General features: G+C 41.0%; 1 protein-coding gene across 1 annotated transcript in view; it reads right to left on the bottom strand.

The window, feature by feature from the left end:
• Positions 1–15,315, bottom strand: part of PPEF1 (protein phosphatase with EF-hand domain 1) — a 46,332-nt gene extending 31,017 nt beyond the window's left edge. Inside the window, exons 1-4 of the mRNA XM_089508070.1 lie at positions 14,680–15,315; positions 12,157–12,348; positions 3,794–3,921; positions 2,078–2,138 (exon numbers count right to left, since the gene is read on the bottom strand). Of these exons, the coding sequence (XP_089364196.1) occupies positions 2,078–2,138; positions 3,794–3,921; positions 12,157–12,241 (274 nt within the window). The 5' untranslated portion in view covers positions 12,242–12,348; positions 14,680–15,315. The remainder of the gene's footprint in view (positions 1–2,077; positions 2,139–3,793; positions 3,922–12,156; positions 12,349–14,679) is intronic.
• Positions 15,316–17,704: the final 2,389 nt, after the last annotated feature.

Genomic DNA, 17,704 nt, shown 5'->3' with positions numbered 1-17,704 from the left:
TCAGACAAAGAAAGCTAAATATTTCCCAAAACAGCAGAACCCAGAATTCCATTGCATTGAGACATGGCAGTCAAAGTGGTGTCAAACTGCATTAATCCTGCAGTGTGGATGCAGTTTAGTTGACAACTAAATTTTCAGCGCACAATAATTTGGTCCTAAACTTTCCACCATGGGAGGACTACCTGAAAAGAATTTCACTTAGCACAATCCAGCAAGTAAATGGGTAGTAAGTGAGCTTCATCTATTCTCATTTCTTTTTTACTCATCAGTGCTCTAGAAGTTGCCCATTTCACTAACAAACAGCTCTTTACATTAAAAAGTTCTTCCTAATGTTTAGTTTGAATCTCTTTTCTTGGAACTTCCTCTCCTCCTTATATCTAATCTTTCCTACTAACATTTCCCCTTTCTTCTTATTCACCTTCCATTCATTGTCTAGCCCCTCCTATCCTTTCCCTCCTCTTATCCTTTTTACCATCTTTCTAATTTCTTCCCCCCCTCCCTCCTTCCCTCCCTCTCCTCTCACCTTCTTTCCATCTCCCTAATAAAGCAGAACTTGATCTCTGCACTTGATCTAGATACAGTCACCCCATGCCAAATGCGGGCTCCCCTTCCATGGCTTTTAGCCACATGCACGTGCCACATTGTTTTCAATGGGTGTGAGCATACGCAGTTTTCCCCTTATGTGATGGGGGGGGGGGTCCGGAATGGATCTCCCACGTAAGAGAAGAGAGGACTGTAGAACATTTATGATAATGATAATAATAATAATAATAATAATAAATTTTTATTTCTATTTCCCACCTCTCCCAATGGATCGAAGCGGGATTACAAGCATAAAACCACAAGAACATCTAGATTACAATAAAATATCATCATTTAAAAATACAATTCAGGACAATAAAAACATCATCGAACATGCAGTATGATTAGGCAGCCTAGAATTGCATTAGCTGTTTTTTGTCACAGTAAAAACATGAATATTGGATTTATATTTAATTTATGGTTTTTCTAAGGAGATTATCGCAAGAAGCTTCCCTCCTGGTGGTGTTGTGGCTTTTTAAACATAGAAAGAACAATGATTCTTTTCACATTATCAAGCAATTGCAAACTGATAACAGGTTGGCAATGTATCTTATTGCACTACAATTCTGTTTATTGGTCAGTTATCCAAGATTAAGTAAGTAAGTAGTCTTGCCTTCATTGGGAATGGGGTGTGTGCAGTTAAATCCCCCTTCTCCTGCCTCCTCATGAGCAAGAAGTCTTCCTTTCATTGGGAATGTACATTGTTCCTTTCACTGGGAATGGACAATGTACAGTGAAACCAGTTTAAATCCCCATTCTCATGCATCCTCGTGAGTAAGAAGTCTTGGTCTGGTCTCAATTCTCCACTACGAGGCACATAGTATCCTTAGTCTGCCCAGTATTAAGTATTAAATCCAGTGTTAATATTAAGATATGTCAGAAAAATCTCAGAAGTGCCTCTCCCCTTCCTTGGGACTGTCTTTTTTCCCATTCCCACCTTTAAAAAAAAATCAGGAATCTTACTAAAATTGCCACAACCTTCACCTACTTTCTAGATCTTTTTATAAACCTCAGGAATCTTAGCAGCAATGAGTGCCTCAAGGAACACTCTCTTGTTTTTCAGCCTTTTTTAAAATTCCTTTTTGCTTATAAAGTTCCCTATTATGAATTTTGACTTGAAATTCACCACTGCAATGTGGGAGACAACTAAGAACACTTTGTCAAATTTTGAGCCAACTAACCCAATCTCTCAATGAGTCATAGCTTCCACAGAAACAGAGGCATCCTCTTTTATTATTACTTTGTGGGGAGGAGGATGTCATGCAGCCGGGGAGCTGACTGCACCCACCCGCTCTTTGATTTTCAGTCTTAGGAAATACACTGGTATTTCAGCATGTAGTTCCTTGAATGGCTATAAATGCATGCACAGGAAATTCTATTTGCAGACACATAACTGTATAGCTGTATAGTGGTTTCTGTAGACAAAATGCACACCTGCAATCATTTGGGGGAAAATTATTAAACCAGTCTATCAAATATAATATCTCAGCCTCACCTGGATTGGACTCATTTGCTTGAGTAAACTGGTCCAGCATGAATGTGAAGAAGTTGGACAGCTGAATAACAAAACATATCTTTTAGTTGGAAAATTGAAATGCTTCTAATTTCTTGCATATCTCCCCATTTGTAATGCCTTTTGAATTGTGCCACTGTAACGCTGGGCAAAATTCTTGCTGAAAGTGCCCATTTAGAAGAAGATGAAGATTTCCCTTCCATACAAAGGCTATTCTGTGCAAGCGCTGAAGCACTTACTTCTTCATAAAACAGAAAGGTGAAAAGTTACTGCTTGCATAGACACTATTTCACTAATAAGTAGGATAAAGCATATGTAATGACACAAAATTAATCGAATTTACTACATAAAAAGGCCTTCAAACACAAAATGGAATCAAGCTGAAGTCCCATTCCAAAAGCCTGATGCAATGTAAAATAAGTAAATGCCCCTTTTCAAGTTCAGACTAACACCTGGAATGAATTCACTATTCTATCGACATGGAAGCCACCAGCTGCCATTGGGTGGAGTGAGATGGTTGTATTGGGCAACAGGTTTGGGGTGACATGAAAGGGAATCAAACTGGCGTTTATCTGTTATTATTGCATTTCTAAAGCAAGGGAGAGGGAGAGGTGCTAATGAGATTTTCAGTGTCAGTTGTCATCTGGGAATGTAGCTATAGGTGGGGGCAAAAATGAAAGTTTTGCTGCCCCAAATAAGAATTCTGCCCCCCCCATATTTTTCTTTATTCCTCAAATTTCTAGCATTGTTGTAACTTAAAACTTCAATTGAGTTTTTAGAAATATAGTTTAAGCATCCAAAGCAGGGGGGGAGGCAGGCAAAGGGCCTTTACAGACCGACTTGAAAGGCTGGCATGGGGGCAGAGTTAGAGCATAGCGACCTCATGACTCCACCCACTCCAGGGCGCCCTGATGCCATGCGCCACTCCACATAGTGCACGGTGTCATGTTGCATCTCTGGTGCTGCACCCAGATGACGCAGCTCTGAAAGAGTGCCATATAGCTGCAGCTATGATGCCCTTTCAAGAATGCAAAAAGAAACTACTTTTTGGAGCTTCTTTTGGTACCCTAGAAAGGCTGGATTGGGGCCACGGCATGAGGTTGCCATGGCCCTGATCTGGATAGGAATGAGAACACAGCAAATATAAGAGTTCTAGGTGCAAGTGATTTTCAGTGTCTTACTTTCTGCAATGCTAGAATTTTGGGTCGTTATTGTTGTTGCGTACCTTCAAGTCATTTCCAAACTACCATGGAGTTTTCTTGACAAGATTTGTTCACAGTTGGTTTGCCTTTGCCTTCCTCTGAGGCTGAGAAAATGTGACCTCTCTAAGGTCACCCAATGAGTTTTCATGGTTGAGCATGGTTTTGAACCCTGGTCTCCTGAGTTCAATACTTACACTACTACGCCACACAAAAATTTAATGGGGGCAGAATTCTTTCCTGGGAGGACAAAACCTCATTTTGATGTAGTGACTATGCACCTTGACTCAGGTAGGAAGGGGCACTGGTTTTATGCTCTCAGGAAGACATCTTAGACCAGCCTTATATACACTAAAATTTAAGATTAAATTTTAAATATCATCCATGAAAGAGAAAACAAACATACAAACTACATTATGCATGAAGAATATCATTCATAAACTCAGCTTATTCAGATTTGCTGGTGGTTTGTGTCAAAGAAATTTCACAGAAGTCATACCTGTAGCTGTGCTTGTTCTTCTGCATATTCAATTGACTGAAAGATGCTAAGGGCATATTGCCGCTTCAGCTCCATTCGAGCCATGTATGACCGATACCACCTTTGGATGAGGACAGCTGCTTTGATGGCTGACAAAACATACAGTGGCCGGAAAGAAAAGAGTTATTATTTACAACTCATTGTGCAGATTTTAGGATTCTGTTGGGGCTTGTATATGTACTGTACATTTTTCAAACTACCTATACAGTATTTACACAAAGCCTGTATTTTCAGACAATCTGAGAAGGTAATCATGGCTTGCTCACTTATTGTAGGGCAATACTACATCTAAAGGTCCAAAGAACCTGGCTTTCAATGTATTGTGTATGTAAACTGGGTCATGTGGACTGTTTCCTCATGCTTTTGAAAGATGAAATACACTCCACCGAGATTGGTATATTTTATTTTTGTGTGATTTTTCAAGACAGCACACATAAACTCTGTTAGGAGAAAAATCACTCACAGACCAAATGACTTGGAAATTTTGCACTGTTACCACATTAGTCCTGTTTTATTCAGGCCTTGATTTTCAGTAAAATCCACAACTGGGAAAGAACAAGATTAGGAAGGGATTGTTATCTTTGTTGTTGTTGTGTGATTTCAAGTTGTTTCTGACCTATGGTCACCCAAAGGTCAACCTCTCACGTGGTTTTCTTGGCAATATTAGTTCCAAGAGGTTTTCCCTTTGCTTTCCTCTGATGCTGAAAAAGTGTCACCCAGTGAGTTTTCATAGCTGAGTGGGGATTCAAACCCTGGTCTCCAGAGACATAGTCCAACACTCAAACCACTACACCATGCTGGCTCTTGCTGTTATCTTAGGAAAAGATAAAGTACGGGAGAATCTCTCGACTCCACCTTGCATGAGCAATAGAAAGATAAAATGTTTTTCCCCTTCCTGTCAAGTCAAGAAACATGTTTAATTTCACCAGTCTCTCATAAAGTTGAGTTCTGTATTGCTTTGTTAAGAGGCAGACCCAGAAGACCTATGCACTATCAGGCTTCATGGATTTAACAGAGGAGAGTGCTTTCATTCTGGGGCAGAACCCAGCAAGAGCAGCTGAGGTTTTCTTGGAGGCCAAGGACAATCCTGGGCCTATTTATTGAAGTTTTATATTTTTAAAATAAGATGTTACTGTACCTACTGCTCGCTGTGAAGATCCCTGTATGTAGTGCTGTTTCTGATACAGTATTCAAAAAACTGAATACGCTTTCCAAGCTGAGATGACACAAGGGTCACATTGATTTTATTCTACATTTCCCTGATACATTTAGAGATAGGAGAGGATACAAATATTTAAATACTTAAGTAGCACTTCAAATGATAGAAGTGAAATTCAAATAGGTTAAAAACTAATGTGATTCATCACACCTTCATATCTCTCTCTACACATCTTTAAAAAGTATTTTCTGGATATTTAGGTCACAACTACAACTTGCCTGGAGGAAAGCCATTTTGAACTCTCAAAACGAATAGTGCTTAAAGACTGATTCAATGATGCAGAATAAAAAAATTAATAAATTAGTATTTAGCAGACAAATTATTGCAAATATCATTATTACACAGGACCTCCAAAGTATGATTTTTTTTATTTTATCCACGTATGTTTTAAGTTTTACAGATTTTAAAATGTTTGAAATGTATGCAGCCATAGTAGTTAAACGAGTGCTTCTGATTTACATTAGTGAATACTCAGTAAACATGTCACAACAGAAATTAAACCCAATACTAGACATACCGTGGGAGTTGTTATTGTGTGGGCTAAAATAAGGTGTTGAACAGTATACATACCCTGTGTTATTAAACAAGTAGTAACCTGTTTTTAAGATGATAGCCCTGACAGAGGGATGTGCTTCTCTTGGAACATTGTCCTTCCTATAACTCTTGACTTCATTATTTCAATTCTCACTCAAGTAGAAGTGCTGCTTTGTCATTTTAAATACAATTAATGAAGGCTCAGGAGACCTTGGTCAATGACGTCAATCCAAAGGGAATAGTCAATATTTCCAGAGTCTGTTTGCTGTGCCAGAATAGCAAAAAAGGCATTTCAGAAGAGGTATGGGGAAAATATATTAGTGAACAGGCACTGTTGAACTTTAACAGTTAATCTAAATATTTGAATGTTGAGTTCTAAGAAAATTTCCATGCGTTGTCCAAGATATCTGATGATTAAGGGAAGTAGAACCTTGAGGCTTGACACCTACTGCTATGATCAATTGGCCTGTCCCTTGATCCAGTTGCCAGTATAACTCTGTTCCTTCCTCAGATCTGCTCACCTCACCTTAAACTGACCTTCCTTTGTGACCAGAGTTTTTTCAGCACATTCTGCACATCATTCCATCATTTCCATAATCTTTCAGCAAACAGCTACTTGTATTTTCTACACAAAGTACAAACATACCTCTCCTGCTAGGTTTTGAAAGCACTGCTATGCTGTTTGGGTTTGGGGTGTATCGATAATAACAAATTATGTGGGATGAAATCTCAGGAAGTTTCATGGGAAGGAAGTGTCTCCCCCCCCCCCCCCCAAAAAAAAATGTTTAATTGAGGTTAGAAGAGGCAGCAGTATTCTTAAATGCCATTTCTTCCAATATGTCCCACTAGAACAATGCCACGATGTACAAGTGAGCTCACCTGAAGACTAGAAAATTTAACATTCAGACTGATCTGAGTATGATCCAGTCTCTTCCATCTTGCAAATAAAAAGAGAATAACCTACCCAAAAATTTGGCCAACACTAAAAGGAAATTATTGTATGCTGTGTCTCTGTACACTGAGTCTTCCTGTTACTCCAAGATAGATGTACAGTATATAGAATTGCAACATTTGGGTGGCTTCAATAAAAATACTCCCCAGTGATGATGATGATGCCTTCCTTGTTCCTCAGAAGCAGGCAAAGGCAAACCCCCTCTGAACAAATCTTGCCAAGAAAACCCTGTGATAGGGTCACTTTAGGGTCACCATACTTGAAGGCACACAGCAGCAACACAAATTGGAAATTACTTGAAAGCACAACAACTACAACAACAAGACTCCTGCTATATGGGGTTTTATAGATCATAAACACTTCTTTGATTGAGCCTGGAAACAGACTGTAAGATGTGGAGCTGTTATAACAAGGGAATTGGGTGCTCCTTGCAACCAGCTCCAGTCAACTTGCTGCAGGTATTTGGAACAGCTGACCTTTATGTATCCTCTTCAAAGGCAGCTCCACACAAAGTGTGTTACAGTAATCCAAATAGGATTTAAGTAAAGCAGGTGTCACCATGACCAGATTAGACATCACTGGGAATGGGCACAACTGATCTACAAGTTTTAAATGTACAAATGGACTCCAGGCCACCACAGAAATCCAAGCTTCTAGGCTCAGCAATGAACTCAGTAGAAGCCTGAACTGTAAACATGCATCTTCAGGGCAGGAAGAGTGTAACACTGTCTAGCATGGGATAAATCCCTATTCCCTGATCTGCTTTTCTGTTGATCAGAAGCACTTCTTTCTTGTCTCAATTAAGCTTCTACAGTATTTTATCTCATGCAGCCCATTGCTTCCTTCTTTTTAATCCATTAATAGCAGCTGGGATGGACTACTGTGAAATCTTCCAAATTAAGGAATATTCCAAAAGTTATAGAATCATAGAATCACAGAGTTGGAAGTGACCACAAGGGCCATCAAGTCTAACCCCATTCTGCCATGCAGGAAATCTAAATCAAAGCATCCCCGACAAATGGCCATCCAACCTTTGTTTAAAGACCTCTAATATTGTTATCTTAATAGTTTTTTGTTTAAATCTCTTAATCATGCACAATAAGACTAAGAAAGTGGTGTTTGCGTTCATTAGTTTTATAGTTTGGCAATATAGTATTGGCCTTGGAATTCTACAGGGGACGTAAGAGCAAGAAAGACCTTGTGCTCCTCAAAAGACCCTCCCTCCTGGCCTTGGAATTCTACAGGGGAAGTAAGAGCAAAAAGACCTTGTGCTCCTCTAAAGACCCTCCCTCCTGGCCTTGGAATTCTACAGGGGAAGCAAGAGCAAAAAGACCTTGTGCTCTTCTGTAGCCAAGGGTCCATTTAGGGGAATTTTATTATTATTGTTATTAGCTCAGTATTGCAAGAGGAGGGCCTGCTACAACAGCCCTTGCAGAATTGTCTCCCGTTGTGTATACGGAGTAGACCAGGGGATCCCAATAAATGGAGCTGAGACAAATTGTAATCACTAAATGTCTATTTTATTGAAAAGGGGGAAAAACACACTCAATGCACGCACTCACACACACATTCAAGGCTCAGGAAAATAGGTTGGAAATATGGAAAAGATGTTCAGGCTTTGCTAATGGTATACTCACCAAGATGTAGGCTTCCTCCGAGAAGCGAATGGGATGTGGAATAATGGGACAAGTCTGCTCCGCAACCTGGGTTTGAGCAGAAATGCTGGCTACCAGAACAGAGGTCTGACTGACATGGAGTAAGTAGACCTTTGAAATGGCGCACTGAGGAGTGAAAATGGGGACCTTTTAAGGGCGAAATCTCGCCTGAGGGCAAAGAGTTTTGGTGATTGGGACAAAGGTGTCTGATGGCCGTCTTTCACCTGGAAGCTCTCTTGATTGTCTTAAGCTTTTTGGACAATAGGCTTTGAGGGGAGGGGAGGGGGAGGTTGCTCCTTGGAGAGCAGACATCTCATTCTCTTCCGAGATCTGATAGTCTTTTGGCGACTCCCCAAACAATGCAGATGTTAATGAAGGGATTACCTCATAGCATGCCATCTGGCTCTGTGGTCAGGCATTGGTCAGGCTTTTCCCTCGTGTCTAGGGGCCATGCAAGGCTATCATTGATATCAAAATTTATATGGAGCACTATGGGTAACACCTCTAAAGATCCTCCCTCCTGGCCTTGGAATTCTACAGGGGATGTAAGAGCAAGAAAGACCTTGTGCTCCTCTAAAGACCCTCCCTCCTGGCCTTGGAATTCTACAGGGGACGTAAGAGCAAGAAAGACCTTGTGCTCCCACAGGACCACCTCCTGCTTGCATTGGACTCTTCCTCAGAAGGCCTGAGTTGGCAATAGCCTCAAACCTGCTTTAACACCTCAGAAAGAGAGCCAGCTACAGCTTTTCTTTTTTCTTTCCTCTCTCTGCCATTGTCACACCTTCTCCTGTTGATCACTGGGTAGTGAATCCTATCCTTCCCATGGCTCCACACATTTCTCCTAACCTGATCCCCATTCGGCCTCTTCCTGTCTCCCTGCTTCCATTCCTCTGTTCACTCTGAAACTGTTGCTCTGCTGTCCCTAAAGCAGTAGCAATTCATGACCTTTTTCTCTCCAAATCCTTTAATCTCCTTGCTCTCACCGAAACCTGGCTCCCAGCCCATGACACAGCAACCCCCGCTGCCCTTTCTTTTGGTGGTCTCTCCTTCACCCACACAAGCCGCCCTGAGGGTCGAGGAGGAGGGGTTGGTATCTTGCTATCTAACTTCTGCCAGATTCAAGTTCTATCTTTTCTCCCCAGCTATCATTTCTCTTCTTTTGAGTTTCATCCTATTAGACTCTTTTCTCCTCTACAGCTCCGGGTTGCAGTTATCTATCGTCCTCCTGGTTCTGCCACCCAGTTCCTCTCAGACTTTGAATCATGGCTGACATTTTTTCTTTCAGATTCAGTTCCCACTTTGATCCTAGGTGACTTTAATATCCATGTTGATGATTCGAATAACCCGACAATGTCTTAGCTTCTTTTGGCCCGCAACCACACTCCAACTCCTCAACTCATTCTCTCGGTCACTGGCTTGACCTAGTTCTTGCTGCAAACTGCGCCATTTCTGACTACCTGGCACTTGACTTTCCATTATCTGATCATCATTTAATCTCCTTTGCTCTTACTTATACTCCACCTCCTCGTCACACTATTCAATACTATTTTCGTCATCTTCAATCTGTTAAGTCTAACCATCTTGGTCAGACCCTGGATTCATCTCTCTCTTCCCTAAATCTTGGGGATTCTGCTGATTCAGCAATGTCTTTATTTAACTCCACTCTTTCCTCGACTCTTGACTGCTTTGCCCCTGTCTCTGTACGCACTTCTTCCTCTAGGACTAGACCTCAGCCTTGGCTTACCCCCATCGTTAAGTTTCTCTGATCCTGCTCTAGAGCGGCCGAACGTCTTTGGAGAAAGTCCAAACAGTGGACCGATTTTATTCATTACACATTTGTTCTTTCTTTCTTCTCACGTGCTCTGTCTATGGCTAAACAGAATTATTACAAATCATTGATCTCTGCCAATGAGAGGTGCCTGCAGCGTTTGTTCTCCACCTTCAGCACTTTGTTTAAACCTCCCTCTCCTCCTGTCTCTTCATCATTCTCTCCTAACGACTTTGCTAATTATTTCGCTCTGAGATAGTCCCTCCTGATTCTTCTGCTCATAATCTTCTATCGCCCTCGCCCCAAAAATTTTCTGTGTTTCCTCCTGCTTGTCTGGATGAACTCTCCACACTTCTGAACTCTTCCAAACTTGCAACCTGTTCTCTTGACCCAATTCCTACTCGTCTTCTAATTTCTATAGCTCCTTCTTTTCTACCCTCACTTCTCCATATCTTCAGTCTCTCTCTCTCTACAGGCTCCTTCCCTTCGGATTTCAAACATGCTCTCATTTCCCCAGTTCTGAAAAAAACTTCGCTTGACCCCTCCTCTTTGTCTAGCTATTGTCCGATTTCTCTTCTTCTCTTTCTTTCTAAGGTTTTGGAACGAGTTGTTTATTCTCGCTGTCTCGAGTTTCTTGAAGCCAACTCCATTCTCGAGCCCTTTCAGTCTGGTTTCCGCCCAAGGCATTCTACAGAGACAGCTCTCACTAAGATCTCAAATGACCTTTTATGGGCCAAGGCTAATGGCTTTTATTCTGTTCTCATCCTTCTTGATCTGTCTGCAGCCTTTGACACTGTTGATCACGGTCTTCTAGTTGAGACTCTGTTCTCAACTGGTTTAGATCTTATTTGTCTGGCAGATCTTTTGCAGTGGTCACAGGTGGTCAGATTTCATCCTCTGTTCCTTTATCTGTTGGAGTTCCCCAGGGCTCTGTTCTGGGTCCCCTTCTGTTTTCTCTCTACACACTGTCCTTAGGCAAACTCATTAGCTCTTTTGGTTTTTCCTACCATCTGTACGCCGATGACACCCAGTTGTATCTTTCCACCCCTGACCTTTCTCCAAGGCTTGAACAGCAAGTTTCGTCTTGTCTCACGGCTGTCTCGCAGTGGATGCGCCATCGGCATTTGAAGCTCAACATGTCCAAGACGGAGCTTCTTGTCTTTCCTCCTAAGTCCACCCTTCAACACTCCTTTTCTGTCTCTGTGGACAACATTTCTATTCAACCAGTCCAGCAAGCCCGCAGTCTTGGTTTTATCTTTGATTCTTCTCTGTTGTGTATCCCCCAGATCCAGACCACAGCCAAAGCTTGTAGATTCTTTTTATACAATATTGCCAAAATCCAACCATATCTCTCCGCCTCTACTGCCAGGATTCTGGTCCATGCCCTAGTGGTCTCACGACTTGATTACTGTAACATCCTCTTGGCTGGGCTTCCTCTTTCTCACCTCCATCCCTTAATTTCTGTCCAGCATTCAGCTGCACGCATTATCACATCCGCCCATCGCTCTGACCACATCTCTCCTGTGTTGGCATCCCTTCATTGGCTCCCTCTCCCTTTCCATATTCAGTATAAGCTCCTGCTGTCGACGTTTAAAGCCCTCCATGGGCTGGCCCCTCCTTACTTATCAGACCTTCTTTCTCCTCACCTTCCCACTTGGGCCCTCCATTCTGGTAGTCAAGGTCTGCTATCTCAGCCCAGGATTTCCTCTGCCTCATCTCGGATTCGCCCGTTTTCACTTGCTACCCCTCACTCCTGGAATCTTCTTCCCCCGCGAGCAAGGGCCATCACTTCTTTAACCAGCTTCAAAACGGAGTTGAAGACCATCCTGTTCAGAGAAGCGTTCCCAGGCATTGCATGATTGTCACTTGCTATTTGATGTTCTTTTGTTGCCTGTCTTATTGAATCATTTCCTGTATTGCTATGTATTTTATATGTATTATCCTACTATTTCTTAGATTGTACGCCATAGGCAGGTTTACTCTTTTATATTTATTGTTTTTATGTACAGCGCTGTGCAAATCTACAGTGCTATATAAATAAAGAATAACAACAACAACAACAACAACAACATGATAGCACATATGAAATGTCTGTACAAAATTCAGGAGATAATCAATACAGCCCAGATATTGATATGCATGATCATTTAAACAGTCCAAAACATACATAATAGCAGTTATGCAGACAGGTTTTACCTCGTTCTGATTTGTTTGCCTGGTTCTTCTTTAGAGAAATGCCACAGCCCATGACTTCAGAAGAGACTTGGTATCTGATTGACATTTTTCACATAGGTGGTGGTTTCCTTTCAGTCAATGATGGTACAATCCATACTTTCTTTATGTTCATCTCAATATACTACAATAAGCCAATTCCAGAGAGAATCAATCCTATGAACACATGGCAAAAATAGATTTTATATCTTTAGCCACCTAGGTACAGCAGAAATGATGAACTACACTATATGTGTACTAGTAAAGGCAGTGAGGAGCACATCCATTTGTTAATATCAGTCATGAACCTGCAACCTCTGTTACCACTGACCCAATGTTTCTCCCCCCTTTTCCTTGAAAGATTGGAGACTGGGCAAAGAGAAGATTACACTGGACTGAAAGCAGAGTTTTGGTGATCTCTATACATGGAGTAGGCTGTTTTCTTAATGTGCATGACAGACTGAACACACAGTGTTCACTTGTGGAATATCACCAACAAGGAAATGGGATTGAGGCATGAAGACTAAAGGCCCTGTCGGCATGGACCAAATAAAATTGTCTCTCCACATCTTCTTTGTGGAGAGATCGTACGACACCTGGCCCAAGCCCTGGTTCTGGTATGAACAGACTGGATGATGTCCGGCCTGTTCAGTACCAGAAATGAGGTATACTCCTCTTAACACACATTAAAATACCTCCCTGTTTGCTCCGGATCTTCCTGGAAGATCTGGAGACTTCTATTCCAGTGCCAGGTGGCTGTTTGAAACATGTCCCATTCGGCCACCCAGCACATCCGCCATTGCTGCCAGTTGCTTGCTCTGAGGTCTGAAACATGCTAGCCATGACCACCTTATTCTGATCTCACAGTGAGGTGGCCTATGCCAGCAGCAGACATGCTGGGCAGCTTAACAGGATATGTGCAAATGAATGCCCAGCATTGGAACAAAGGGCCTATGTAATGGGTGAGGATCAGGATAGGTCTGGGACCAGGATTCTCCATGTTATTCCTGCAGCATTCTGGCCAGTGCAGACAGGACCTAAAAGAGCATATCTTCAGAGAGGATATCTGCCTCTCTAAATGAGCATTTAGGCACAAAAGTTTTAGCTGCCTCTCCGAAACCTCTCCACAAGCAAGCAACAAGACAATCTTATCATCAGGTAAAGGGGCATGGGTCTTCCTGTCATGGCCAGCCATGAGGAGGACTCGGAAGATGACAAGGAGGACTCGGCTCCTCAGGTACAGGAGGAACCTGAGGCTGTGCCAGGCCCCAGTTCTGTCCTGCCAGGTCCCAGCTCTGTTCAATGTTCAATGGCCAGGGATAGTGAGAGGTGCAGTCTAATAACATTCAGGGACTCAAGTTTGAGAACCACTTCACTACCAGATTCAAGACTTCTGTGTGTATGCAATGATTTGTAGTGCAGAAAGGGAAGTGATTCACTTTTTAGAAATGAACAACTACTTTTTTTTATTAAGGGGATGAATTGGGGAAAGCATAGAAAAAGAAAGTTAAAACAAAAAGAAATAAAAAGCTGGTAGACTGGTACTGAGTGGATACTTATATATAAGATCTGTGACTCATGATCAGTCTTCCCTTGAAATGAGGTGAAAAGGAAAAGACAATAGTGTTTTTCATTAAGAAGTAATTGATTTGCTAAGGAAATATCACTTTTTTTCTATAGAGAATCTAAATAGAAGAATGTCATGGCCATTGCTTTTTCTTTAGTTTTTTTTTTTTTTAAGAGGCTGAAAACATGGATTTTAACAAGTATAATGTGAAAGAGGATCAATCAAGAGTTTTATAAAATATGTGAATGGATCTAGCACTACACTTAATGCCTTTTTCAAATGATGGAACTTAAGAGTAAGAATCAGTCATCTTGTGATTTCAAGTCTGAAAAGGGAAATGATAGTCTTATATTGCAAGACTGATTCTGGAAATGAGTGATCAGATGGAACAGAGAAGGCAGCTTCTGTATCTTTAACGTTGTTCAGGACAGAAAACAACTTTTGACACATGCAACTCCTTTTTACTTTTTCAGTGTTGGCTGTGCCGTGAAAGACAATCTCTGCCACAATTACATTTTCTGTACAGTTATGAAAGGTAAAGGACTTTTGTCATTGGCATCTTATTTATGGCCCTTAGAAGGCAGGACAAATGTGTGAACAGCTGCACAAACAGAAAGGGAGGGAGACTAGGACTATCCCAAAATACAATGGAAGTATACAGAACTCTAACAAACTAAAGATGTTTAGAGTGTGGCTCTTAATTCAGTGATCCTGTGAAAGGCAGTAGAGATAAATCTGGGATCTCTGTTCACTCAGACTGCACAGCATAAATATTTTTACTTAAAAATAAGTATCATTTAATGAAACAAGATTTAATTTCAAAGATGCAGTCTTTGTTAGAGCATGCACTCTTTCTGACAACTGACATTGATTTGCTTGTCAAAAATGACTGAAGCATATCTTTTCTTTTAAAAAAAAGCACGCACACACACAAACATTACCTGCTTTCTTCCATTGTATCAGCAAAGATGTTTGTTGTAAGTGTCGTAAACAAGCCTTCTTCCCAGACAGAGTGTACAGAACAAGACATGAAACTGACACTCCAGCTGTCTCCACAGTGGGTCACATCTTATGTGGAAATGGATTTCCCATGCACCCCACTTTAGCCAGGAATGGATTCAACAAACGCCTCCTTTCCCTCTTCCAGCCTGAAACTAGAGCTCTGTACAAATACAACAGCAATGCAGGCAGAGAGGCACGGTGATGTTTGGCCCTCTGTTTGTTACCACACTCCCTGGATCTCAGGCAGATAAGTGGATAATAATTGAAGTTATCTGTTTCTTATCAGGAGCTCTGTGGTCTATTTTCCTCAGCAAATCCCATTGTTGAAATGACTAATGGTGAAGCAGAAACTGATGCTATCGCAGCCATGTCATAAGCTGAAATGTTGAGTGAGGCTTTGGTTTGGGAAGAGATATGAAAAGAAGTAAAAGAAAAAAAAATACACACAAAGCAGAGCTCTGGTGCCACAACAAACTACTGTTCCCAGAAATCCATAGTATTGAGCCAAGGTTATTAAAGTGGTGTCAAACCAGATTATTTCTGCAGTGCGGATGCAGCCAGAGACTACGTAGCTTCCATCTCGCTGTCTTCACCAGATGCAGCAAATACATCAGAATGCAGTGGCATCTAGATGGTGAACACATTGATTATAAGCATAAGCTTTCATGTCCACTTCATCAGATGCATAAGTGTTCTCCTGTACTACACATACATATATTTACATACACACATAGTTGAAGTGGGAAGAAATAAACAGTGAGTTCAGAGGGAAATGCAATGCAAAACATACAGACAGTAACAATTACAAATCACAGTTATTAATATTTTTAGAAACATTTTAATTCTGGGATTCCTGGTATTGGTGATAATTAAACAACCTTCAACAGAGGAGCCCCAACCATCTGCTTGATTAGGTTTTCCTTGAGAGTTTCTAAGGAACATTTTGTTTGCCACCTATTGGAAATACAGGGATGAAACCAATGAACCCTTGGTCTGATGCAAGTCTCTGGTTTACTAGAACATATAGATACAGTGTAGTGTAGTGGTTTCAGTGTTGGACTATGACTCTGGGGACCAGGGTTTGAATCCCTGCTGAGCTATGAAATCCACTGGGTGACCTTGAGCAGGTCACACACTCTCAACCTCAGAGTATGGCAAACCCTCTCAAAATAAATTTGCCAAGAAAACCCCATGATAGGATCATCTTAGGGTCACCATAAGTCAGGAATTAATTGAAGGCATACAACAACCACCACAACAATATAATTATATCCTAAATACTTTACTTTCATAAAACAGCAAAATTGGGGTATCAGCAAAATTATACTGCTAGATTGGGGTGAGCAAATTACAGCCTTGAGGCTAACAGTGGTCTCCAGTTTTGTTTATGAGGCCCTCAGCCCCTCCAGATTCCTCAGACTGCACTCTTCAAAAATTTTGTGTAACAATAAAAAAGCTGAGTTGTTTTTCTTGGAATCATCAACAAACTACCATTTAATAAGGTTGCAGTTGCTTCTGGAACTAATTTTTAAAAGGACTTTCCAAAACCAGAAATGGGTTTCTGTCCACTTCCAAATTTGTTTCCTTTTGTTTTTGCATGTTTTGCAAGTATGTCCTAGAAGTTTCCACAGCAGATTTCTGAACTTGGATGCCAAGCAGTTGCCCACCTCTGCTACAGATAATATAGGTTCAAAACACTGGCTATGCTTGAATAAACCTCAGAACCTAACATAGCAAGTTTCCCTGGATCAAATATCTAGCCTCCTGTTTGAACTAATTTATACTTTGTTCCTTTGCTTTTGTGGAGGACTACCTACAAATAACTGGAACAAGAAAAAGGTGAAGACTTGAAACTGAAGCTCAGGTTGCCTGAATAGAAGATCATGATAGCTTGCAACCTGAGGAAACAGAATTTAATTTCCAGTCTAACCTTCTTGTCTAGAGGCAACTGGCTTCAAACTGCACAGTAGAAGTAACACACCACTTTACTGAGAAAATTCCTATGTGTTTTAAAAACTGTGTGGCAGGCAGAAATCAGAACGTAAAGCTTTTCTCCAGTATGGAAAACATAATCATGTAGACCTAGAGGAAATCCATACAAGTGTTTTAGTGCCTTTTGCCGTTCTACCACAAGTGTGGATAGGGAGTCATGCAACTACTGTGTGTGTGCATAAATGCCTTCAAATCACCTGTTGACCTATGGCAACCTCATAAAATTGCATAGGGGTTTCTTGGGCAAGGAATACTCAGAGGTAGTTTGCCATTGCCCTCCTCTGATATACTGCCCTCAGCTCCTGGCATTCCTTGACAGTCACCCATCCCAGTACAAACCAAGGCCTGACCCTGCTTCACTTCCAAGATCAAACAGGATCTGGTGCCTTCAGGATATTTGGACTTCTTCGTGCACTATTAGGAACATCAGCTTTCTTCCATTTGGATACCACAAATAACTTGAAGCATGCATGATAGATTGTGAGGAAGAGAAAATATCATCCTGGATACAAATAGAATGAAGGGTTAAAAACTAGTGCTGTCTTAAAATTCCTCTTATAGCCCTTGTGTCACTATTAAGAGCAGAAAATTTCTGTATTTTAAAAAGTAACAATTATATTTTGCATATGAAATATTGCTTCATCTCATAGATAGAGCACCTCTTGGGTACTATGAAATCATTCCTATTTCATCTTTGCCATTTCAAAACCCTTTATATTATTTACTAAACCTCTTAAACTTCATTATCCTCAGTATAGATAAATGGTTTGAAATCCCTGCATTTAGATTTCTGGTATCATTTCAATAACCTGCAGAAAGAAAGAAAGAAAGAATGAAAGAGCAAAAATAGAAATTCTATTCTGGTATTCTATAAATTTATAGGCTACCAGAAGCCATATATTACTCAGCTATTTAACTCATAAATTGAGAGTTGGACAGCCGGATTCAACTGATCTAGATTTTTTAAAGATA

This window comes from Sceloporus occidentalis, unplaced genomic scaffold (assembly GCF_023333645.1).
Source record: "Sceloporus occidentalis isolate IW3139 unplaced genomic scaffold, rSceOcc1.0.p SCAF_2, whole genome shotgun sequence".
NCBI classification, from domain to species: Eukaryota; Metazoa; Chordata; class Lepidosauria; order Squamata; family Phrynosomatidae; genus Sceloporus; species Sceloporus occidentalis.
Note: the sequence above shows the minus strand (reverse complement) of the source record. Positions and strands in the feature narration are given on the sequence as shown.